Below are 19,730 nucleotides of genomic sequence, written 5' to 3'. Positions count from 1 at the left end.
GGGCGGCGAAGAAAAAGCACCAGTCGCGACCAGTCGAAACGAAAGCACCGACCGCAGAAAAGCAGCGCGGCTCGAGAAAACGCACGGCTGCGTCCGGCGGCGGTGCGGGCACGTGTGTGTGTGTGCGTGCGTGCGTGCGTGAGTTGTATACACGCCGGAGCGGCGAGAAAACGGGGATTTCTGAATGCGGTCGTTGAATCTCTCTCTATCGCGGAATGGAAAAAAAAAAAAAAAAAAACGCGTATCGCCCGGCCGGTCATTTCGGTGATGATCTCTCGATGGCTTTTCCGTCCGTAATCAACTTCGTAATCTGTGGAATGCAAGAATCGGGACGAGACTAACGGGGGAAACGAGGATGCTGCGATAATCGGCAAAAGTAAGAAAGTATGAGAGTAAACAGGGGTTGATAATAATAAAGAAATATAGAACGGGGGGCAAATATATAAATATTTGTGAGAAAATTCCAACGAGATGGAAGGTTGAAAAAAATAGATAAAAATATTTCGTACGTTTAATCGCGGAATGCTCGGGCGCAAAGTGTCATTGACACTTTCAAAACTTTCAAAAGTAAACTCACCGGAATTACGGCGAACCGAACATCGGATAAAGATTATATCTCGACTAACAAATAAGAAGGTTTGCTCTTCTCTTTGAGGAATCGAATCTCTCAAAGCTTTCTATCCCTTTCTTCTCGTTATTCGAGGTCAGGTATTGGTGTTTGGAGAAAAATGCGGGTCAGCTCGAGGAAAGACACGAAACGAGGAAGGAGCGAATAGACATGAATGATGGTAGAAAGGGCGGGAGGGGAGGAAACGAAGGAAAGAGAGCAAAGGAGCAATGACTCACTCTGTATATTCGTCGGTGTTTACTGACAACAACGGTGGGACGACGATGTTGTTTCTCGGCGTAGATTCGTAAACGATTGACGATGCAGCCGCAGGTCCATGCTCTCATGAAAGTGTCAACTCTCGTTGCTCTCGGCGGCGGCTCGTCGTAAGCTGCAACGCGGACACATCATGACTTTTCTTCCCGTCCTTTCTCTCTCTCTCTCTCTCTCTCTCGCGCGCACACATCTACGCATTCTCTCTTTCTCTTGCTCGCACTCTGATATTTACCTATATACGTGTATATCTCCCTCTCTCGCGTCGGTGTTTACTGACAACAACGGTGGGACGACGATGTTGTTTCTCGGCGTAGATTCGTAAACGATTGACGATGCAGCCGCAGGTCCATGCTCTCATGAAAGTGTCAACTCTCGTTGCTCTCGGCGGCGGCTCGTCGTAAGCTGCAACGCGGACACATCATGACTTTTCTTCCCGTCCTTTCTCTCTCTCTCTCTCTCTCGCGCGCACACATCTACGCATTCTCTCTTTCTCTTGCTCGCACTCTGATATTTACCTATATACGTGTATATCTCTCTTTCTCCCTCTCTCGCTCGGTACAGACGGATGATCCACCGTGAACTGGTCGGCACTTCTTCGACACAGCGCACTACCACATCGTCGTCACGAACACAACACGCAACTCACACACGCGCACATATATACGATGGAATCGCGGCACGCATTCACCGACGCGAGACGTCGTCGCTGGTTAAAACGACACACGAGGCGACCGTCAACGCGAACGAGCGTGACTCGGGGAGGACGGAAAGCGCGAACACGCGCGGACGACGCGGCTCTAAACACGGCACGACGGCCACACGTAACTTCGCAGGCACATCTCGTCGGTCGCCATCGGTCGCTGGTTCTCGCGCGAGTGCGAGGCGCGCGCGCGAGCGCGCTCTCGCGGCGAGCCAGCGTACCCCGAATCGGCCAATCGACGCGCCGCGTGGCCTCTGCTCAGCAAAGCGACCTTTACAATTATCTAATTATAATAATTAAACAATACGATTGTATTAAATAAAAATATTAAATATCAGGTAGAAAAATATCTAATACCATTAGACATATTTAAGAAACGTTTATGATACCAACATGTGCTACCTGGGTTGATTTTATTAATATTTTAATAATATTAATATTTTTTATCTATATATTTTCGGAGTTCTTAAATTATCTCGAAACGAGGAGATCAGACGTCTAACAAGTTATTTTTGACATAAGGTTGCAATTTAGATTTAGATTGAAAAAGAGGCATTTTTATCTAACATTAATAATTTAATTACGTTAAAAGAAGTATTAGAATTTTATTATAATTTTTGGGGAAATAATATCTGTTCAATTATCACTTTATGTATGTGTGTTTTTCACAGGCATATATGCATAGATGTGAGAATGCATAAAAATCTCTCTCTCTCTCTCCCCCCCTCTTTTTCTTTCTTTGCTTATTGATGATAGAAATTTTTTTATCCCACATACTCGAAATTAGATGTCCTTTTCGAGCCGATATCTGAGCCGATGCCTACGATCCCTCTACTATCATTCGAGGTGCTGAGCCGCTGACCGCACGTGTAACGCCTCAGGTATTGACCCGAATTTCTCTAATTCCGAGTTACTGTCCCATAATGTTTTCTAACCAAAAAAAAAGTATTTTATAAAATATAATTTAAACATGTCTTCAAACATAAAATTTAAATTTTATTTATACCAACTTTCCAATTTTTGTTTTCGTTTCGTAATATCATAAAATATTGTATTGCTACGCTATTGCATTATGTAATATGCTCTGGTATTACTGCAATACTGTTAAAGGAATCTTGTAACATTTGTAGTATACAAATTAATATCATCAAATAAAAATCATATTAATCAAATAAAAAAATGTTCTTGAATATAATTTAATCAGAATTTGCTGAAGAAATTTCCATTGATATTTAATGGGGTTATAATTTTTATACTTAATGTTATTTCTAATTTAATAGAATATTCTCGATTCTGTCTTGAAATAAAATTTTTCTGCAGATACATTTTGATCAAAAATTAATATTCGAATTAACAAACTATTTCTTTAAGCTATATTAAAATTGATCTCTTTATAAGTGTTTTAATCACATAACTCCATATTCTCTATGCAATGTTTTTGATTTTGAATGAAAATCTATATGAAACTTCAATTATTTAATTTAATGTAATTTATTTTAAATTTCAAGAAGCGAAATCCCTTTAAACAATATTTAATACATATATCTATTACTTTTGTCGCGTAAGAAACGAAAAAATGGAACGCAGTCGAAACGTAAAAAGGCAGAGTAAAAATATCCAGCTGCATTCAAAAAATACTATGGTTGTACAACCGTCGACAGCAACAATCGCCTACGTCAGTACTTGACTTATATTTCTAGATCATGAATTGATAATCAGATGTGTTTTCCTCTGGAAAAGTTGATCGTTTTTCTGCACGCTATTGAGTATTCTGACTATCGAGCGCGTACGGGACTATATCAGACTCCCCCACCGGGGACATGTGCCATTTGTTAAAATGGCAAGTAGAGGCATCGTTCTATTCAGTCCGTTTTACCGCGCGCCGATGGCACGCACCTTCACGGGGTGTCCCGACGACTCTAGATAGTGCAAATCCCACTGGCATCATACTCATTATCACATAAATTGTGGAAGCGGCGCATTCTCGCGGGAATTTTCGTCCACACGAAAATTCTTCGGCGCCGAGATTGTCGTACTGCAAAAATAAAGAAGATACGGCCAGATATTTATTTGAGCAACGTTTTTAGCGGCACTTTTGTTAGAGTGACCGACACTGAAGAGACGTCAGTTTTCGAAGAGATAAGGCTTGGCATCAATAACGGTGTGCCAAGGCTATCTACCAAGGTATTTCGTTGTTGAACCGTACGTACAAAACGGTCTGTTGCTAGAATAATTATTTGTAGTATTTTTTTTACATAGAAGGAGATTCACTCGCGAGTCAGCGATAAAAATCCATGCGATCACTTATCACGTGAATCGTAAATCTTTGTAAACATATAACAATAGGAACAAAAAATATTTTTTTTTTTTTTATTTTAGTAATATTCCTTATCGTCATTTTCATATTTTAAGTATAATATGTATAATATTTCGTCACTCGGCATAACGCAATTATCATCAAGTTATACAGGATGTTCCCGGGAATATCTTACATAATTATCAGTCATTAAGTGATAAAAAGCCAGAACTCTTAATTATTTATGATCTTCCACGAAATGATATGCTAGCTTCACACACACTATATAATCTTATATTGCATAAAATAATTATTGATCGATATCATTGCATTTCAAAAGAAGCGATAAGACAAACATATTTACAAATATAATATTTTGAATAATCCGAATCGAACTATAATTGAATAAAACATAGTACGATGTTATTCATTTTATGTTATATAAATATATTGAAGCTTTTAGTCATGATTTACTCTTAATCATAATTTACTGTATGTTGAGATAATATTTTGTTATGCATTTTTTGCGAGGGGTGTCTTATTCATCAAAAATTTGTACATGTATTGCGAATTATCGGGAATTATCCAAGTAATTTCATGTAATGCGCCGTGTAATTCTAAGTAATGCGACGGACGAGTTCACATTCGAGTTCAACTATAGAAGACGTATTTTCAGATAAAAGGTCATTATTTTGAGTTTTTTTCTTGGTTTTTAGGTTTGCACTCTTTTTATTTAGTTCTTTTTCGGTTTTTGATATTTTTTAGACATTTCTTTGGACATCCCTCTTATTCGTAACAATCTACCTGTAGACAGTCGGCCGCATTTTGTAGCAAAAAACCAACATAGTGTCGATTGTCTTAACACCACCTTATTTTCAATTTATTTTATTAAATTTAAAAAATTAGCTTTTTATAGTTATCTGAAATATTGATTTATCTAAAATCTTGATAAATAAGCATAAATTTGTCTCTCAGAGAATTATTTACGCGTATCTAAAAGACATCATAATGACATCATTTTCATTTTTTTATAAGATTCAGAGGTTTTTAATCTTGTCTGGGTTATTATTGGTTTGTGCTATAAGACTTATAAATAAATGCGAAGTAATGTGGCGTAATACGAATACAACGTAATGTGAAGTAATATGTAATTCCAGAAAAATCGTACATGTAGTGAGACACCCCTCGATTTTTTGTCTCAAATAGTATCGAGATAGAATTAGAGATTTCAAGGTTTAATATTTTATATATATTAAGTATATACAAAAATAACATAAATTCAATTTATTATGATTTATGCACCATACATAATAAAGCAAAAAAGAAAGAGATGGATGGATCGATGCAATAACAAATTAATATTTAAATTGTAACAGTTTCAGATATCTAGATATCTAGATATTATATAAATATCATATACATGCCTAAATAATTACGATTTTACGCGTCAAATCTACTTAATTAAACATGAGATGCGCAATTTATATATATATCCGGAGAAAAATAAAGCGAGAGAAAAATGAAAGATGTTAAGTGATAATACTTTGAAAAATGAATTTGTAGATTGCAGAGTCAGGGAAGAGAGAGAAAGAGAGAGAGAGAGAGAGAGAGAGAGAGAGAGAGAGAGTTAATCTCAAATCGTCAAATCGATTGAATAGAATCTCTACTTGTGTTAAAATGATTTATACTTCTTCAAAGTGGCTTTCAGAACATATGTCGTATTCAATAGGAAAATGTATTTCTGGAGACAACTGCAATGTCATTGGAGACATCCTTGTCATCAAATTGATCGAAATTATGCGCAAACAAGTGGCGAAAGCGCATATTTTACGCAACGCAAATGAAATTTAATGTTAGCTTACAATGTTTTCGATGATGTTAGCTTGTTATCCTGTTCGCGACGGCTAAAATTACACATTTGTTTATGTCGACTATCTCGTTTACACGTATCTTCATTAAGATTTGCTAAATTTCTGTGTTTCTCGGCATAATTTTTTTAAAGCGGAACATTTATAGACATGTGTTGCGTGAATAAACGATTTTTCTCGGCGCGTGCATGTATAACTTACATGATAACTTGATATATGAACGTGATTTAAGAGCTTTTCGTATTTTTTCGAGAGAATTCTTAAGAATTGAATCACTTGTCTTGAAATCGTCACATTGAGGTAGAAACTTAAAGATAAATTATCTCAATAACGATTTTTTTTTCTTCAAGGTTTTGATTACGTAATTTTTTTTCTCTGTGTTTTTTCAGTAATGAAATGCAAATTTTGTTTACGAAGCATTTTTTGTATGATTGATAATTTATGTTGTTTTATATGATTACTATTGGAATAACGAATAAATAATCTATTCTAATCGAATATCTATTGTCACATTAATAATCGAAAAATCCGATCTCTATAGTCAGAGAAGTCAAAATTCAAAAGAAATCGATTTCAGATAGCTATCTCGGTTTTTAATCCATTAATACAATCAATAGATTTTTTAATTCGAAGACTTTGAGCTGTGTGTGTGTGTGTGTGTGTGTGTGTGTGTGTGTGTGTGGAAACGAAAACGTGAAATTGTTTTCATCTCACATTGGAATACAAATTTCCAGCATTGCATATATTTCGATGCGTAATCAATTTGAACGGTTTAATCGGTTTAAAGAATTGAACTGTCAAAAAAATCAAATGTCGTCGAGCGAAAGTCCGTCTTCTTTATTTATGACGATGAAGAAATAACATTGCATGCCACCCCATGCGCACGCGGATAAGAAATTGAATTATTCAAGATATGGGCAGTATATACTTAGACATGAGTCTACACATTTTTTTCTCGTACTTCGCACAAATATGTTTCGAACGTGCTTGACCAAAGAGCAATTTCCAGATCGCGTCGGTTAGTTTACAAGAGTATTTATGCCGTCATATGCAGCCTTCCGTGGAAAATACCGTCGTAAAATCATGAAATAGCAAAGTTGAGAGTCGTGTTTAAGGAATGTAGACTCTTGCAGAATAAATGCGAAAAGCAAGAACGAAATGTAAAACAAAATTTTCACATTATAATTTTAATTAAATCAAAATCAATTTTTTAATCGCGAAACGAAGCGTGAGAGGTTGTAATTCGGTCTATTCGGAATTACATAAATTATTGAATATAAAATAAACAAAGAATATTAAAAAAAGAAAAACGGCAAAGTTCCCCGTGTAAAATTTCGAGTCGATGTTACGAGTCCGACGAATTGCGTTTGCGATAATTGCGATTACGCTGCAACAATGTGACCTCGCATTGGAATACAAATTTCCAGTATTGCACATATTTCGATGCGTAATCAATTCAAACGGTTTAATCGGTTCAAAGAATTGTACTGTCAAAAAAGTCAGATGTCGTCGAGCGAAAGTCCGTCTCCTTTATTTATGACGATGAAAAAATAACATTGCATGCCACCCCTCGTGCACGCGGATAAAAAATTGAATTATTCAAGGTATGAGCAGTATATACTTAGACATGAATCAATGCAATTTTTTCCCGTACTTCGCATAAATATGTTTCGAACGTGCTTGACCGAAGAGCAATTCCCAGATCGCGTTGATTAGTTTACAAGAGTATTTATGCCGTCATATGCCGTCTTCCGTGGAAAATGCTGTCGTAAAATCAGGAAATAGCAAAGTTGAGAGTCATGTTTAAGGAACGCATATTCTTGCACAATAAATGCGAAAAGCAAGAACGAAAAGGAAAACGAGAAGAAATTTTCACATTATAATTTTGACTAAATCAAAATTAATTTTGTAGTCATGAAACAAAGTGTGAGAGATTGCAATTTGGTCCATTCGGAATTACGCAAATTATTAAATATAAAGTAAACAAAGAGTATTAAAAAAAGAAAAACGACAAAGTCTCCCGTGTAAAATTTCGAGTCAACGTTACGAGTCCGACGAATTGCGTTTGCGATAATTGCGATTACGCTGCAATAATGTGATTTACCGATCTGTCTTTTACAGGTAGCAAAAAAAGAACTACGTCTTATAATCGTATGCTATTGTATTTATGATACACCACTTAAATACGTAAATTATATAATGTTATATTATATGGAAGTGTCTCAAAAGAGCGCAAGTAATAATCGTGAGATGATGTATGTTGTTGGACTGTTGCATAAATGTGAGAAACTCATGCGCCACATTAATGCACTCGTTTAAAAGAGTCTAGGTGATCGATTACGAAAGGAACCATCACGGATACGTTATTTGTCATTCGCGATAGGACTGTCGTTAAAGTCACGGTTACGTTTATTCGCGAATCGTGATACGAAAGTCAAGGTGAAGACCACCTGGAATTGTAAACATTGCCCCATAACTTTAAGATTCGTAATTCGTTATTACGTAATTCGATTATGTTAAATAAATTACGCAATAATGTTAATGATTAACACGTGCCGTGAATGTATTGATACGCGACATTGAAATAAATTTTCTTTGAAATAGATATGTACTAGTTTTTCAAGTAAGATTAAGATGCAAAAATGTCACATTCTAATAGCTTATTTCAATATTTTAAAATGCATATCGCATATATTTTCATGTATTGACCCTACTTTAAGGTTTCATATTTTTATGCATGTCATCAACAGAAAATACAATGTATCATCGTATATTGTTTAATCAACTGTAAAATCAATTCTAAATTAAAATATAATAGTAAGATATTTTCTATAGATTAATTCCAGAAAATTCTAATTAATAATATCGTTTACCGGTCTTTATTTTAATTTCCTTTACGACCATTGTTATTGTCATACCGGTCTTTATTTTAAGTTATTTATTTATTTATTATTATTTTAACTTTCTGCGACAATGCTCTTTCATGTTAGTAATGTCCAGGTTAGTAACCGACTAAACCAATGCGACCGTAAACCTATATAATAAGTTAATTTATACTGAAGATGGCCTAAAAAAGAGGCCGAAACGTCTAATTTGCATGTAGAGAATGTTACATAATAAAAAACTGTTTGCGCTCCAACTACCGCGCCTGGCTCTGATTGCCATTTCCAATTAATTTAATTTGATAATAATATCGTAATTATATAAGTGATTAACATTTTTAATTGGAAAACTATATAAAAGATTGATACTCTTAAGCTTCTTGTTTACATTTTTCTCTACAATAATATACGATACTTGTACATGACAAGCCAGAAAAATATAACTTATCGCAGGTTGAATTCATTCTCCCAATATGGTATGCATTGCGATTAGATAACGTAATATTTATCTTACAGACAATGTTGTTAAAGTTACGTGTGGCGTTTGGTATGATATATATTATCCATGCAATACTACGTTGGATCTTGTTATTTATACGCAAGAAGCAGAAAATACCACCGATAACAGATTCCTTGTTCACATTTAGCGCCACTGCACTTGCTAGAAAAATTAGACAAAGAGAGGTGAGTGTATTTACTACATGCCATGTAATTATTTTACTATAATTAAATTTTATTACGATCAAGCGTGATCTATTATATTTTATTGATACATTGGATACATAAGTGCCGGTCTACAATAGGTGATTTAAGCCCTAAGCCTTAAGAAATTGACTAATCACAGTCGAGTATTCTCCTCATACTTGACTATGATTGGTCAATTTCTTAAGGCTTAAGGATTAAATCACCTATTGTAGACCGGCACTAAGGCGTGTTAAAGAAATTATAAATGATGTAAATATAGAAAATTATTTTTCTATAAAAAACAGATTACCTGTTACGAAGTAATGGATGCATATATACAGCAAATTAAAAAAGTGAATTCTATCTTAAACGCTGTCGTCGACAATCGATTTGGCGATGCAATATATGAAGCGAAAATTTGCGACGAGCAGTTAGCAAACGGCAAGTTTAGCATTGAAACGTTAGAGAAGGAGAAGCCACTGTACGGTGTACCGCTCACAGTCAAGGAATGTTGTGCTGTTAAAGGTATAATTAATTTTTTGTGATAATATACCACAATAATTTGCATTTGTACGTATTTTTAAAAATATATCATGTTAAAAGAGAAAAAGACAGAGACGGAGAAAAAATAAAAATATAAGAGAGAAAAATATATGTATAAATATAAAAATAAAATTTTGTTAATATATATATATATATTCAAATATTTACGAAAAAGATTCAATCATCTTTTTGTCATATTTTAAAATATTAAATTATATTAAGTGCGATCGATATCTGGTGAATTTTATTTTAAGAAAGATGTAAACAAAGGTAAATTTTTTGTGGTCGCAGGTTGCAGTTACACAGGTTGTTCTTTAGGCCACAAAGGGGCAAAGGCATCCTGCGATGCCGTAGTTATCAAAATACTCCGAAACGCTGGAGCGATCCCAGTGTGCGTTACAAACACTCCGGAGATGTGCTGCGGTTTCGAGAGCTCGAATCTATTGTACGGCCGTAGCTATAATCCTTACGACACCAGGTACACGCCCGGCGGATCATCTGGCGGAGAGGTAATTCAGCTGGGATCATTTCGAGGGCATTAATAATGAGATAATCGCTTAGTAAAAAAAAAAAAAAAGAATTATTTTTTAAGAAAATTATTTATGAAATAGTTCTCTGTCCGAAAAAGCGCGTTCTCGGTTTTTTCGTTAGTTACAATAGAAGTAAAATAAATACAAACGCATATATTATAAATTAAAAAGATTTATTAATTAAAGATTAATATTATAAATTAAAATTTTTTTTAAAGAACGTAGATAATTGTCAAAATCTCTTTAATAGTTGTAATAAGTGGGACGTTTCGATACTTACTTGCGTCTCTTTAGCCGCAAATATAAAATATACATAAAAAACGAAGAACATCGTATGAGTTACATGTTAGAATCTAAGTGTGTGTGCGTGACTAACATACAAAAAATTAGCAAGATTACACGAAGCTAAATATCATATTCTGTTATTACGTAACATTGATATATTCAGTGAATACCTTTGATTAGGATTGACAAGACATAATTCCTTCTTCACAATAAAGACATTGATTATTGGACAAAGACTTGACCTCACGAACTTCAACATTTACAGAGAGTGACTATTATGGATGAGAAGGTCTTTTTAACCAAGCAGAGATGAATGACTATTATGGACATGAAGGTTTTTTTTAACGCACAAATTCGACTAATGTTGCGCAGTGGCAGAATATGTTATATACTTAGCTTTTTGTGACCTCGCTATTCTTCAGTGTTTCGATAATTAGATGCGTTTAATATATAGCACATACGATGTTTTTTTTTATTTCTAAAAAAGGATTCGCGTGCGAAAAGAATTATTTCTATCATATATAAGTATATACTACTATCTGCGTAACTAATAGTTGTAGGATTATTGACATTGCTTTCTCAGTCGGAAATATATCATTATTATCGATCGTTATTAAAAAACTATCTTTCGAATGCCAACTCGATTGAAATATTTACGCGAACCAAAGATAAATTGTTATTCATTAACGACTTTCGCTCGAAACACTTTCTGCTCATGTGAAAAGAGAACACGCGAAGATAAACACATTGCCACGTGATATTGTTACTTTGTAACTGATATGAAATGTGCTTCGCTCTAAGAAGTTGAATTTAATAGAATTTAATATAAAGTGAAAATGAAAAGGAGAAAATAAAAAGGGAAAAAAATATGTTTAAAAACATATTTTTCTTTAAGGGTGCGTTGATCGGGGCAGGTGCTTCCGTGATTGGAATTGGTTCGGATTTGGCTGGCTCTATAAGAGTACCGTCTCTTTACAACGGCATTTTTGGGTACAAACCTACGGCTGGTAAATTGAATTTTTTTTTTTTTTTTAATACATGATTCGTGTTTCAATCGCACACATAATTCTGTTTCCTTAAAGAAATTTTTATATTAATTTATCGTACATTTTTCTTCTTGCAGGAATTGTTTCAAACATAGGACATTTTCCATATAGCGAGGATAAAGTTTTTCAAAAACTCCTGACCATAGGTCCGATGGCCAGATACGCGGAGGATCTCGGGTTACTTATGAAAGTGTTGACGTCTACGTGCGATCGCAACCTGCGTTTAGATGTGCCGGTAGACCTGCGGCAATTGAAGGTCTATTATCGGTTTAGCATGGACGAGGCGTTTGGCACATTACGGGTAGTGCCGGAAATCAAAGATTGCATACAGAAAGCCGTAACGCACTTTACGCAATACGATATTCGCGCGGAGGAGGTATTTACGACGCTCATTTATACGACGTGTTTATTTCATAGGATGTAAAACTTGACACAGAATTACTCGACATGTTGCAGTTGCCGATAGAATGGCCGACCGAACTGGTTGAAATTGTGTTGATCGAGCTTTTGAATATACAAGATCTCCCACAGTTATTGATAGACGCTAATGATCCCATGGTATTTATATATGCATACACACACAAAGATTGCATACAGAAAGCCGTAACGCACTTTACGCAATACGATATTCGCGCGGAGGAGGTATTTACGACGCTCATTTATACGACGTGTTTATTTCATAGGATGTAAAACTTGACACAGAATTACTCGACATGTTGCAGTTGCCGATAGAATGGCCGACCGAACTGGTTGAAATTGTGTTGATCGAGCTTTTGAATATACAAGATCTCCCACAGTTATTGATAGACGCTAATGATCCCATGGTATTTATATACACACACACACACACACACACACACACACATTTACAAAATGCACACATACTTTTTTTTTTAAACACGCATAAAAATGATTGTTTCAAAAATTTTATAACATTTATAGTGTATTGTAACCAGCTAACTCTCTTGTCATGTGAAAGTTACGTTCGTGCTCTTTCCACTCAGCGTTAAAAAAATACAAACGATATTTCACTACAGAATTACCGTATTGCGTAATATTGCTGCAATGTAGTTTTAGAAGTAAAATGCAACATATTTTACCTACGCGTTGCGTAGATATAGTGTTACGAAAATTTTTCTCTTTACTGTGTGTGTGTGTGAAAATAAAAAAAAAAAAAACACATACCGGAAAAAAAAATTTATCTTTTACATTATATTTAGATGCACATATAAAATTTGTATCTTCTATTTTGATATTAATTTTTCTTTTGTCGCAGCTGAAAAAAAATCCAGTTATGGAATTGGTGAAAAGTCTGTTCGGCTTATCGCAACACACACAGCAGACGATCTTCTTCAGCATGATGTTTGAAACGCGTTTCCCGTTCTCGGAATCAGATGTATTGCATTACACGAAACAGGGAAAGGCGATTCGGCAAAAGCTGCTGGTTAGTGTCCCGAGAGTTTAACATTAATTATCATAACCGTCTCTATATTAACGGTTCTTATCATCTTTTCTCATTTCTCGCGCAGGATCTGTTGGGAGAGGACGGAATATTTATTTATCCGACTTTTCGGCGTCCGGCAGTTTTTCCTGAACTTAGCATATGCGAAACATTGAACACCACTTACTGCGGTATTTTCAATACTTTTGGCTTTCCGGCGGTGCACGTACCAATGGGACTCAACCACAAGGGATTGCCCATCGGTGTTCAGGTAAGCCAACCGGATGATCCTCTCTTTCTCTCAAGAGCAATACAAAAGTTCGAAACATGCGAATAATAATCATTCGGAATAGAGCCCTTTTATGAGAAGCCAAGTTGTATTAAAAAAAAAAAAAAAAAAAAATTGCAGGTTCACGATATTATAATTTCCTGGCGCAAAAATATTCTTCTCTGGAAGATATTGAATATACAGTGTTTTCAAAACATGCTCCTTAATCACAGGTAGTAATCTTCTCACTTTTGCAGGATTTGTTAAAACTAACAAACCAGTATTTGCCATATCAGGACAGTACATTAAAATTACTTCTACTTTCAGAATACGCCTCTCTAATATTTTGATTTACAATTCAATCTCATTAGACCTTGAACCCAATGCCCAGGAAATTGTGCAACTAATCAATTGATTTTTCGAACTTGAGATTCTTAGTTTCAAGAAGGAATTCTTTTTGTCTATTACCCTTTTATGAGAAACCAAGTTTTATTAAAAAAAAAAAAAAAAAAAATTGCAGGTGATAGCCGCACCTTATCAGGATCGTCTCTGTCTGGCAGTTGCGAAAGAGATGGAGACGGCTTTCGGTGGTTGGGTACCGCCATCGATATCGATAAGTGAATAACAAATTATCGGGATAGCTTATTCTGTAAGTAACAGATGATGTTATATATTTTTGTCGCATAGAAAAGTGGCACGAGAATAATGGAGCTACTTCTACAGTCTTTTACAGACAGTTGTTTTCGTAAAAAAACTTAGGAATGCGATATTTTCAAAGAAAATATGTTTTATTTCTCTTGCTAAAGATTTATTAATATATGTATATAAATATTTTTTTAATACACTATTATATATAATTATATTAATATATACGCAGCGCAATCATGGATACATCGCCCGAATGAGACTACTATTTTATAGTTTGAAATTTTTGTAAGAATCTTTGTTATATTTAATTCGAGGTATATATCACTACGTTTGTTTTCTTTAATGATTCCGCTTCCACTGTTGCAGCATAAATCGTTTATTATGTATCCGTTTATTTGCATTCTTTTTATTAATCATTATTCGAAACGCGACTTATGCGATAAATATTACCGCTACTAAATCTTATAAATAACAAAATTACACACATATTTGTGTGTAACTCGAAAACACAAGCCTAATACAAGGAACCTCGACTACATCTCGTATCCTATACATACTTGTAAAGTATGTTGTTTAGAAACGTAAACACTCTGCAAGAAAAGTAATTTGCGTAATAATCCTTTACACGTTCTTTTTTAGAAAGTCATCACATTTAACCCGATTTTATACATCATAATTTTATTATAAACGCATTTATTATTATACGAAATACTGATTGATTGATAACTCCAGAATCGGTAGAACTAGATAACTTAAGACCGGTAAAAGCTAGATTCTGACAAACAAGCAATATTTATATCGATGAAAATTTCGACAACATGTTTATACGTAAGTGCGATGTAATTTATAAATTGTAGACGCGCGCGCGCGCGCGCGTGTATGTGTATACATATATATAATCCGTGCACGAGATACATTTCGCAAGGCACAGAAGAATCGCATTTTACGTAACTGGACGCAAGAAACTACTTATACGTAAAATACGTAATTCGCTCAAATTTCCGCGTTGCTTTACGATGACGTCTACTTTTTCTCGCGAAGGAAGAACGGATTCCTCTCTCGCATCGAGAATCCATCACTTTTTGCGATCGCACGGTGGTATGTACGGTTTACCGCCGTACTTCTCCCATTCGCGATTGAACTCGTGTTCCAGGACCTCGGCGCCGCGTTTCCGCGTTAATCCGGTCTCGTCCAGACTCAACTCGCACATCTGCATATCGTCGATGCCTGGCGAACAGAGAAAAGAAAATTCCCCATTTCTTTCCCAACATAAAAATGCAGCACGGTACAAGTTGAAGATAATGAATCATACGCCGAGCATATCTCGTGTTAAAAGACGATAAGATTATTACGAGTTTATCAGCGCAAATATTCTTTCGATATTTCTATAAAAATTCGCTCTGTTTTCTTTAAAGTCCATTACTTCTGTTGATATATTATAATTTATTAAAAAAATATAATTTATTAATAGGCTCTTACGGCCATGATTTTTAAAATACATGCGATTTTATTTCCCAATGCAAAGAAATTCGTATAACGGCACAATCGATAGATATAAGGATCGTCAGAAGATTTTACCTGCCACGAGAAGTATAGGCGGTTTATCGGGATGGAGTTCCATCTGCCGTGCCACGTATTGTCCATCGAAATGCGCGTACCACCAGCCCCTTTTGCCGCCGCTGTGTGTGTTGTCCTGCTGTCCCGCCGCGGAGGAACGGACGAAGGGGATCCGGAAGTATCTCTGCGACGACTCGACTATCTGCTGCTTCATCGTCGTTCTCGGTGTTTTCGCAGCTGGAAAGCGTAATCGATATTTGTTCGCGTCAAATTAATCGCGTTATAAATTTTTATTTATTATTAATCTGCAATATTGTAACCGTTATCGTTATTATTCGTAATTTATACGGTTATCTACCTTCTTCCATGATGGATTTTGGCGCCCGTTCATTTTCGTCCATGGTCGTTCGCCTGCGATTCCTCGCCTTCCAGGCGTGATAAACCTTCAGTCTACGATGAAACTCGTGACGGCAAGCCTGGGAGATTTTTATTTCTCTCATTAAAGATCATTATATATACGATTATATAATCGATCATTCACACGTGCATGAACGTACCTCCAGTAACTCGATGTCGCAGGACGTATTAATTGCGTCTCTCAACTCTGAATATTTCCATTTTGACAGGTCGTACTTCTTGTTGCTCATAGCCGCTTGCTGATTACGCACCTGTTCCGATCTACATCGCGAACAAATGCGAATTAGAAAGTAGCATGTTAGTAATCGCGATTTCGCAACATTGTGCAAATTTCGATTAGATACCGTAGTAAGCGTTTCCGCTTCGGCGTTAGTCTACGAGGAAGCCAGTGTTAACGCATTTGCTGAAATTGGCGAGTCATGCGTGAGCGTATAAAAAATAGAGACCGGGAAATGGTTCGGCTAATAAATTTTACGGTTAATACACGTGCAGGAATGACCGAAAATCGTCGTGTCATTTTCCATAATGGAAATTCTTCGAATGACACTCGATCTTCCTCGGAGATGGAAAACAGTTTACCCGTGAATGAATATTATCGAAGATTAATGTAGTGGATGAGTGTTAATTGATTCGCGGGAATAAATCTCTCAACTTGGCATTAGTCATTCATACAAAAAAAAAAAAAAACCCGGGTAATTATACGATACCTCATTAGCCTGTTGTTGTTCGTAGATACTCGTACGTCGGAGCCGCTGCGTGATTTTAAACAACAAAATAATGTCTTATTCCAGTTGTTAACAACATTTTATAGCGCGTATTAAGAATGATAAGCGTTATCGATCAAGAATTAAATTGCAATTAGATAAACGTTTCGATCGATTAAGCATCTATTCGCTATTTAATCCATCGGTTTGTAATAAACTCGTATAACTCGTATACGATTCGTTTCTAAATCAATTAGTATATTTTTGAATATTATATCTAAGGTCGATTTTTTTAGTAATATCCGTTGAACATACTTGTTTAATATTAAGTATTTTAAATATCGTGTATAAATCACGCACATAATTATCCATATAAATTATATAAATTAACGCGTATACGTGTATAAAGTTACCGTCTAAAGTCGATCTTTTTAAAAAGTTATCTCGAATCTTACCTTCGTGCAAGCGGTGGTGAATCCTCCACTTGCCCGTTGGATTCTTGAGCGAGTCTGACTGCCAGTTCGTGGTCTCTTCTTTCTTGCTCGAGCAATTCCCGATATCGAGTCTCCTCCATGGCCTCCTTTTCCAATTGAGCCTTTGAATAATAAATATAAAAATAAAGAATATAGTATATAAAATTAATAAAATAATATATAAAAATTTAATGAAAATAGTAATAAAAACAGAGTATATGTATATAGTAGTAATTATTCAAAAAATTCGAACAAACCTGGAGAGCAACCGCCGCCTTCTGATCCTCTTCCTCCTGTTTTCTCCTCTGCTCCTCTTCGATTTTCCTTCTGGCCTCCATATCGAGTTTCTTTCTCCTGTTTTCTTCCTCTCCCCTCTTTCTTCGTTCCTCCTCTTCCTTACGTTTCTTCTCGAGCTCGAGCTCCTGTTGGATTTTTTTCAATCTCGCCTGTTCCTCAGCGACCTTCTGTTGCTTCACCATATCTTGCAGAGAGGCCATCTGCTTGTTCATCTGGTTCACCAGAGACGTGTAGAGACCGTCAATTTCCGTTGGCGTGATCCTCGGATTGTTTTTGATCTTGCGTATGGCCGCTTCTAGGTCGTCGTCCAGCCTCTTCATGTCCTGTGTCGATCTCTCCCGATTCTTCAGTTGACCCGCGGTCTCCTCCATTCGCGTCAGTTGTTTCCGCAGATTCTTGATTTTCACGATACCGCGAATGCGCGGCCGATGCTGTTTTTTCGCGATGTACATCCTAGCCGTTTTCTGCAATACGATTAGATGTTGCCGCCGATAGATGATCTTGTTTTTCAGTTTAATCACCGACAGAGCGCAAAACTGTAACTTATTCCAGCGCGACTTTAACAGCCACTTTTTCACGTTGGCGACCAGTCTGCGCAGATTCTCCGGGTCGGACTTCATGATCCGGTCGAACTCGGCGAATTTGCCCGGCTTGAAAAAGACCCGTGTGATGCCGAATTTGAAGTCCTTCTGATTCAACTTTAAACTATGAAGCAGCGCCTCGCAGAAAAATCTGGGATCTAATTTAGCCAGTTCCGGTGGTAAGTAAGACTTGTACATATTGTAGAGCTCGTGGAACGGCACTCGGCTGGGATAGCCGTGTTCCATAAGTTCCAGAACCGACGTCATTCCCGAGCAGCGGAGTTGATTCATAATACTGTTCCCGTCGAATTGATGCGCCACCATATCGCTGTTTGGTTTGATGCACCTTATGAAATTCGTTCCCTAAAAATATAGAAGAGAAATGTTGAATAAGAAGATTGAAATAAAAATATAAATAAGAGTGTTAGAATATTGAAAAGAATTCAAAGAAAAAAGAAAATATTCTTTACATTGCTCTTCAGTTTGTCCATAAGTTCCCCTAGCTGCGTTTTGAATTTACTACCGACGCTGATAAAATTGAGCTTCCCCTTTTGCAAGGAATGATTGGCGAACTGCGTCCTGAGGAATTTGCTACCGCTCTCTTGAATGAGCGCCTCCAGAGAAGCGTGCAACGCGTCGTTGTTTTTCTCGATAAATTGGTTCTGCGATATTAAAATAAAAATTCATTTATAAAAGAGAGTCCAAAATATGTCGACGATTTTATACATCGCTCGCTGTATCTTGAACGAAATACGTTATTTTACCGTTTGATAGCAGACACCACCGGCATAATGACGAATGACGAAGCCCTCGTCGTCTCGTAATTCTCGATGAGCCTTCAATCGTGACGTTCGTGGTAAAGTGATGCGGAAATGACCGCTCCACGCACGATGGACCTCGTTGGTGAAATGCGCGAAACTATGAGTCGGCAGTTTTGATTCCTCATCCAGCAGGCTGAAGATACCCGTATTTTTCGATTCGATTAAATCTGAAAGTTGGCATGATTCATGATTTATTTCTAAAATCCTATGAATGGGAGTATTATTTATCATTCCATTTCTGAAATAATAAATTTAAACAAGATATTATTCTAGAATTTTTTCAATTTTACGCACCGATACAATCTTGATTATCGACGTAGGAGATTTTCGGGACGTTTAAAGATTCTCGAGCATAAAGTTCCTGCTCGTACTTCAAAATTCGCTCGTTAAAGAACTGCTGGAGCTTCTCGTTGCAGTAGTTTATGCAAAACTGCTCGAAGCTGTTGACTTTGAAATATTCTACAAAAGAAAATTTATTCTCAGGTTTTTATTATAATCCTAAAGTAAATTTTTAATTGTCGTGAATTAATTCGCTCACCGAATCCCGCAATGTCCAACACGCCGATGTAGTAACTTGAAGCCTTGAAGGGTATACTCTTGTTAATTCGCGCGACGATGTGATCAAACAGTTTGCTATAAATTGCCTTCGCTAGAGCGTCCCTGGCGTTATTAGCCTCGTAGACCTTCAGCGGCACCCTATAGCGCAATCAGACAAATTGATAAAAATGATCGAAGAAGACCGCGCAACATGTGATGGAAAGTTTAAAAAATATTAACATTATAAAATAATATATAAAAAAATGATC

General features: G+C 36.1%; 3 protein-coding genes across 6 annotated transcripts in view; 1 reads left to right on the top strand and 2 right to left on the bottom strand.

The window, feature by feature from the left end:
* Positions 1-1,753, bottom strand: part of LOC115240338 (axin) — a 30,480-nt gene extending 28,727 nt beyond the window's left edge. For 2 of the 3 annotated variants that reach the window (XM_029815415.1, XM_029815422.1), the window contains exons 1-2: positions 1,116-1,134; positions 847-998 (exon numbers count right to left, since the gene is read on the bottom strand). The gene's annotated coding sequence lies outside the window, so the exon portion shown is untranslated. Of the gene's footprint in view, positions 1-846; positions 999-1,115; positions 1,135-1,398 lie in introns of those variants that run through there. The other variant, XM_029815417.1, reaches the window with a different exon arrangement.
* A 1,671-nt stretch (positions 1,754-3,424) lies between these two features.
* On the top strand, positions 3,425-14,401 carry LOC115240337 (fatty-acid amide hydrolase 2-like). 2 transcript variants are annotated; one of them, XM_029815413.1, is made up of 10 exons: positions 3,425-3,767; positions 9,146-9,313; positions 9,619-9,838; positions 10,148-10,365; positions 11,567-11,678; positions 11,795-12,093; positions 12,174-12,275; positions 12,994-13,161; positions 13,247-13,429; positions 13,947-14,401. In XM_029815413.1, exons 2-10 carry the CDS (start codon positions 9,149-9,151, stop codon positions 14,049-14,051), a joined length of 1,572 nt encoding a protein of 523 aa, XP_029671273.1. In that variant the 5' UTR covers positions 3,425-3,767; positions 9,146-9,148; the 3' UTR covers positions 14,052-14,401. The 2 variants fall into 2 exon arrangements, with proteins under 2 accessions (XP_029671273.1, XP_029671274.1); XM_029815414.1 differs by having other exon boundaries at positions 3,425-3,785.
* Positions 14,228-19,730, bottom strand: part of LOC115240336 (myosin heavy chain 95F) — a 17,800-nt gene continuing 12,297 nt past the window's right edge. Inside the window, exons 13-18 of the mRNA XM_029815412.1 lie at positions 17,208-17,347; positions 16,756-16,800; positions 16,189-16,309; positions 15,990-16,107; positions 15,653-15,868; positions 14,228-15,301 (exon numbers count right to left, since the gene is read on the bottom strand). Of these exons, the coding sequence (XP_029671272.1) occupies positions 15,150-15,301; positions 15,653-15,868; positions 15,990-16,107; positions 16,189-16,309; positions 16,756-16,800; positions 17,208-17,347 (792 nt within the window). The 3' untranslated portion in view covers positions 14,228-15,149. The remainder of the gene's footprint in view (positions 15,302-15,652; positions 15,869-15,989; positions 16,108-16,188; positions 16,310-16,755; positions 16,801-17,207; positions 17,348-19,730) is intronic.

Source organism: Formica exsecta, unplaced genomic scaffold (assembly GCF_003651465.1).
Source record: "Formica exsecta isolate Colony F162 unplaced genomic scaffold, ASM365146v1 scaffold425, whole genome shotgun sequence".
Lineage (NCBI taxonomy): Eukaryota > Metazoa > Arthropoda > Insecta > Hymenoptera > Formicidae > Formica > Formica exsecta.
The sequence above is the reverse complement of the archived record's forward strand: the minus strand, read 5'-3'. Positions and strand labels throughout refer to the sequence as shown.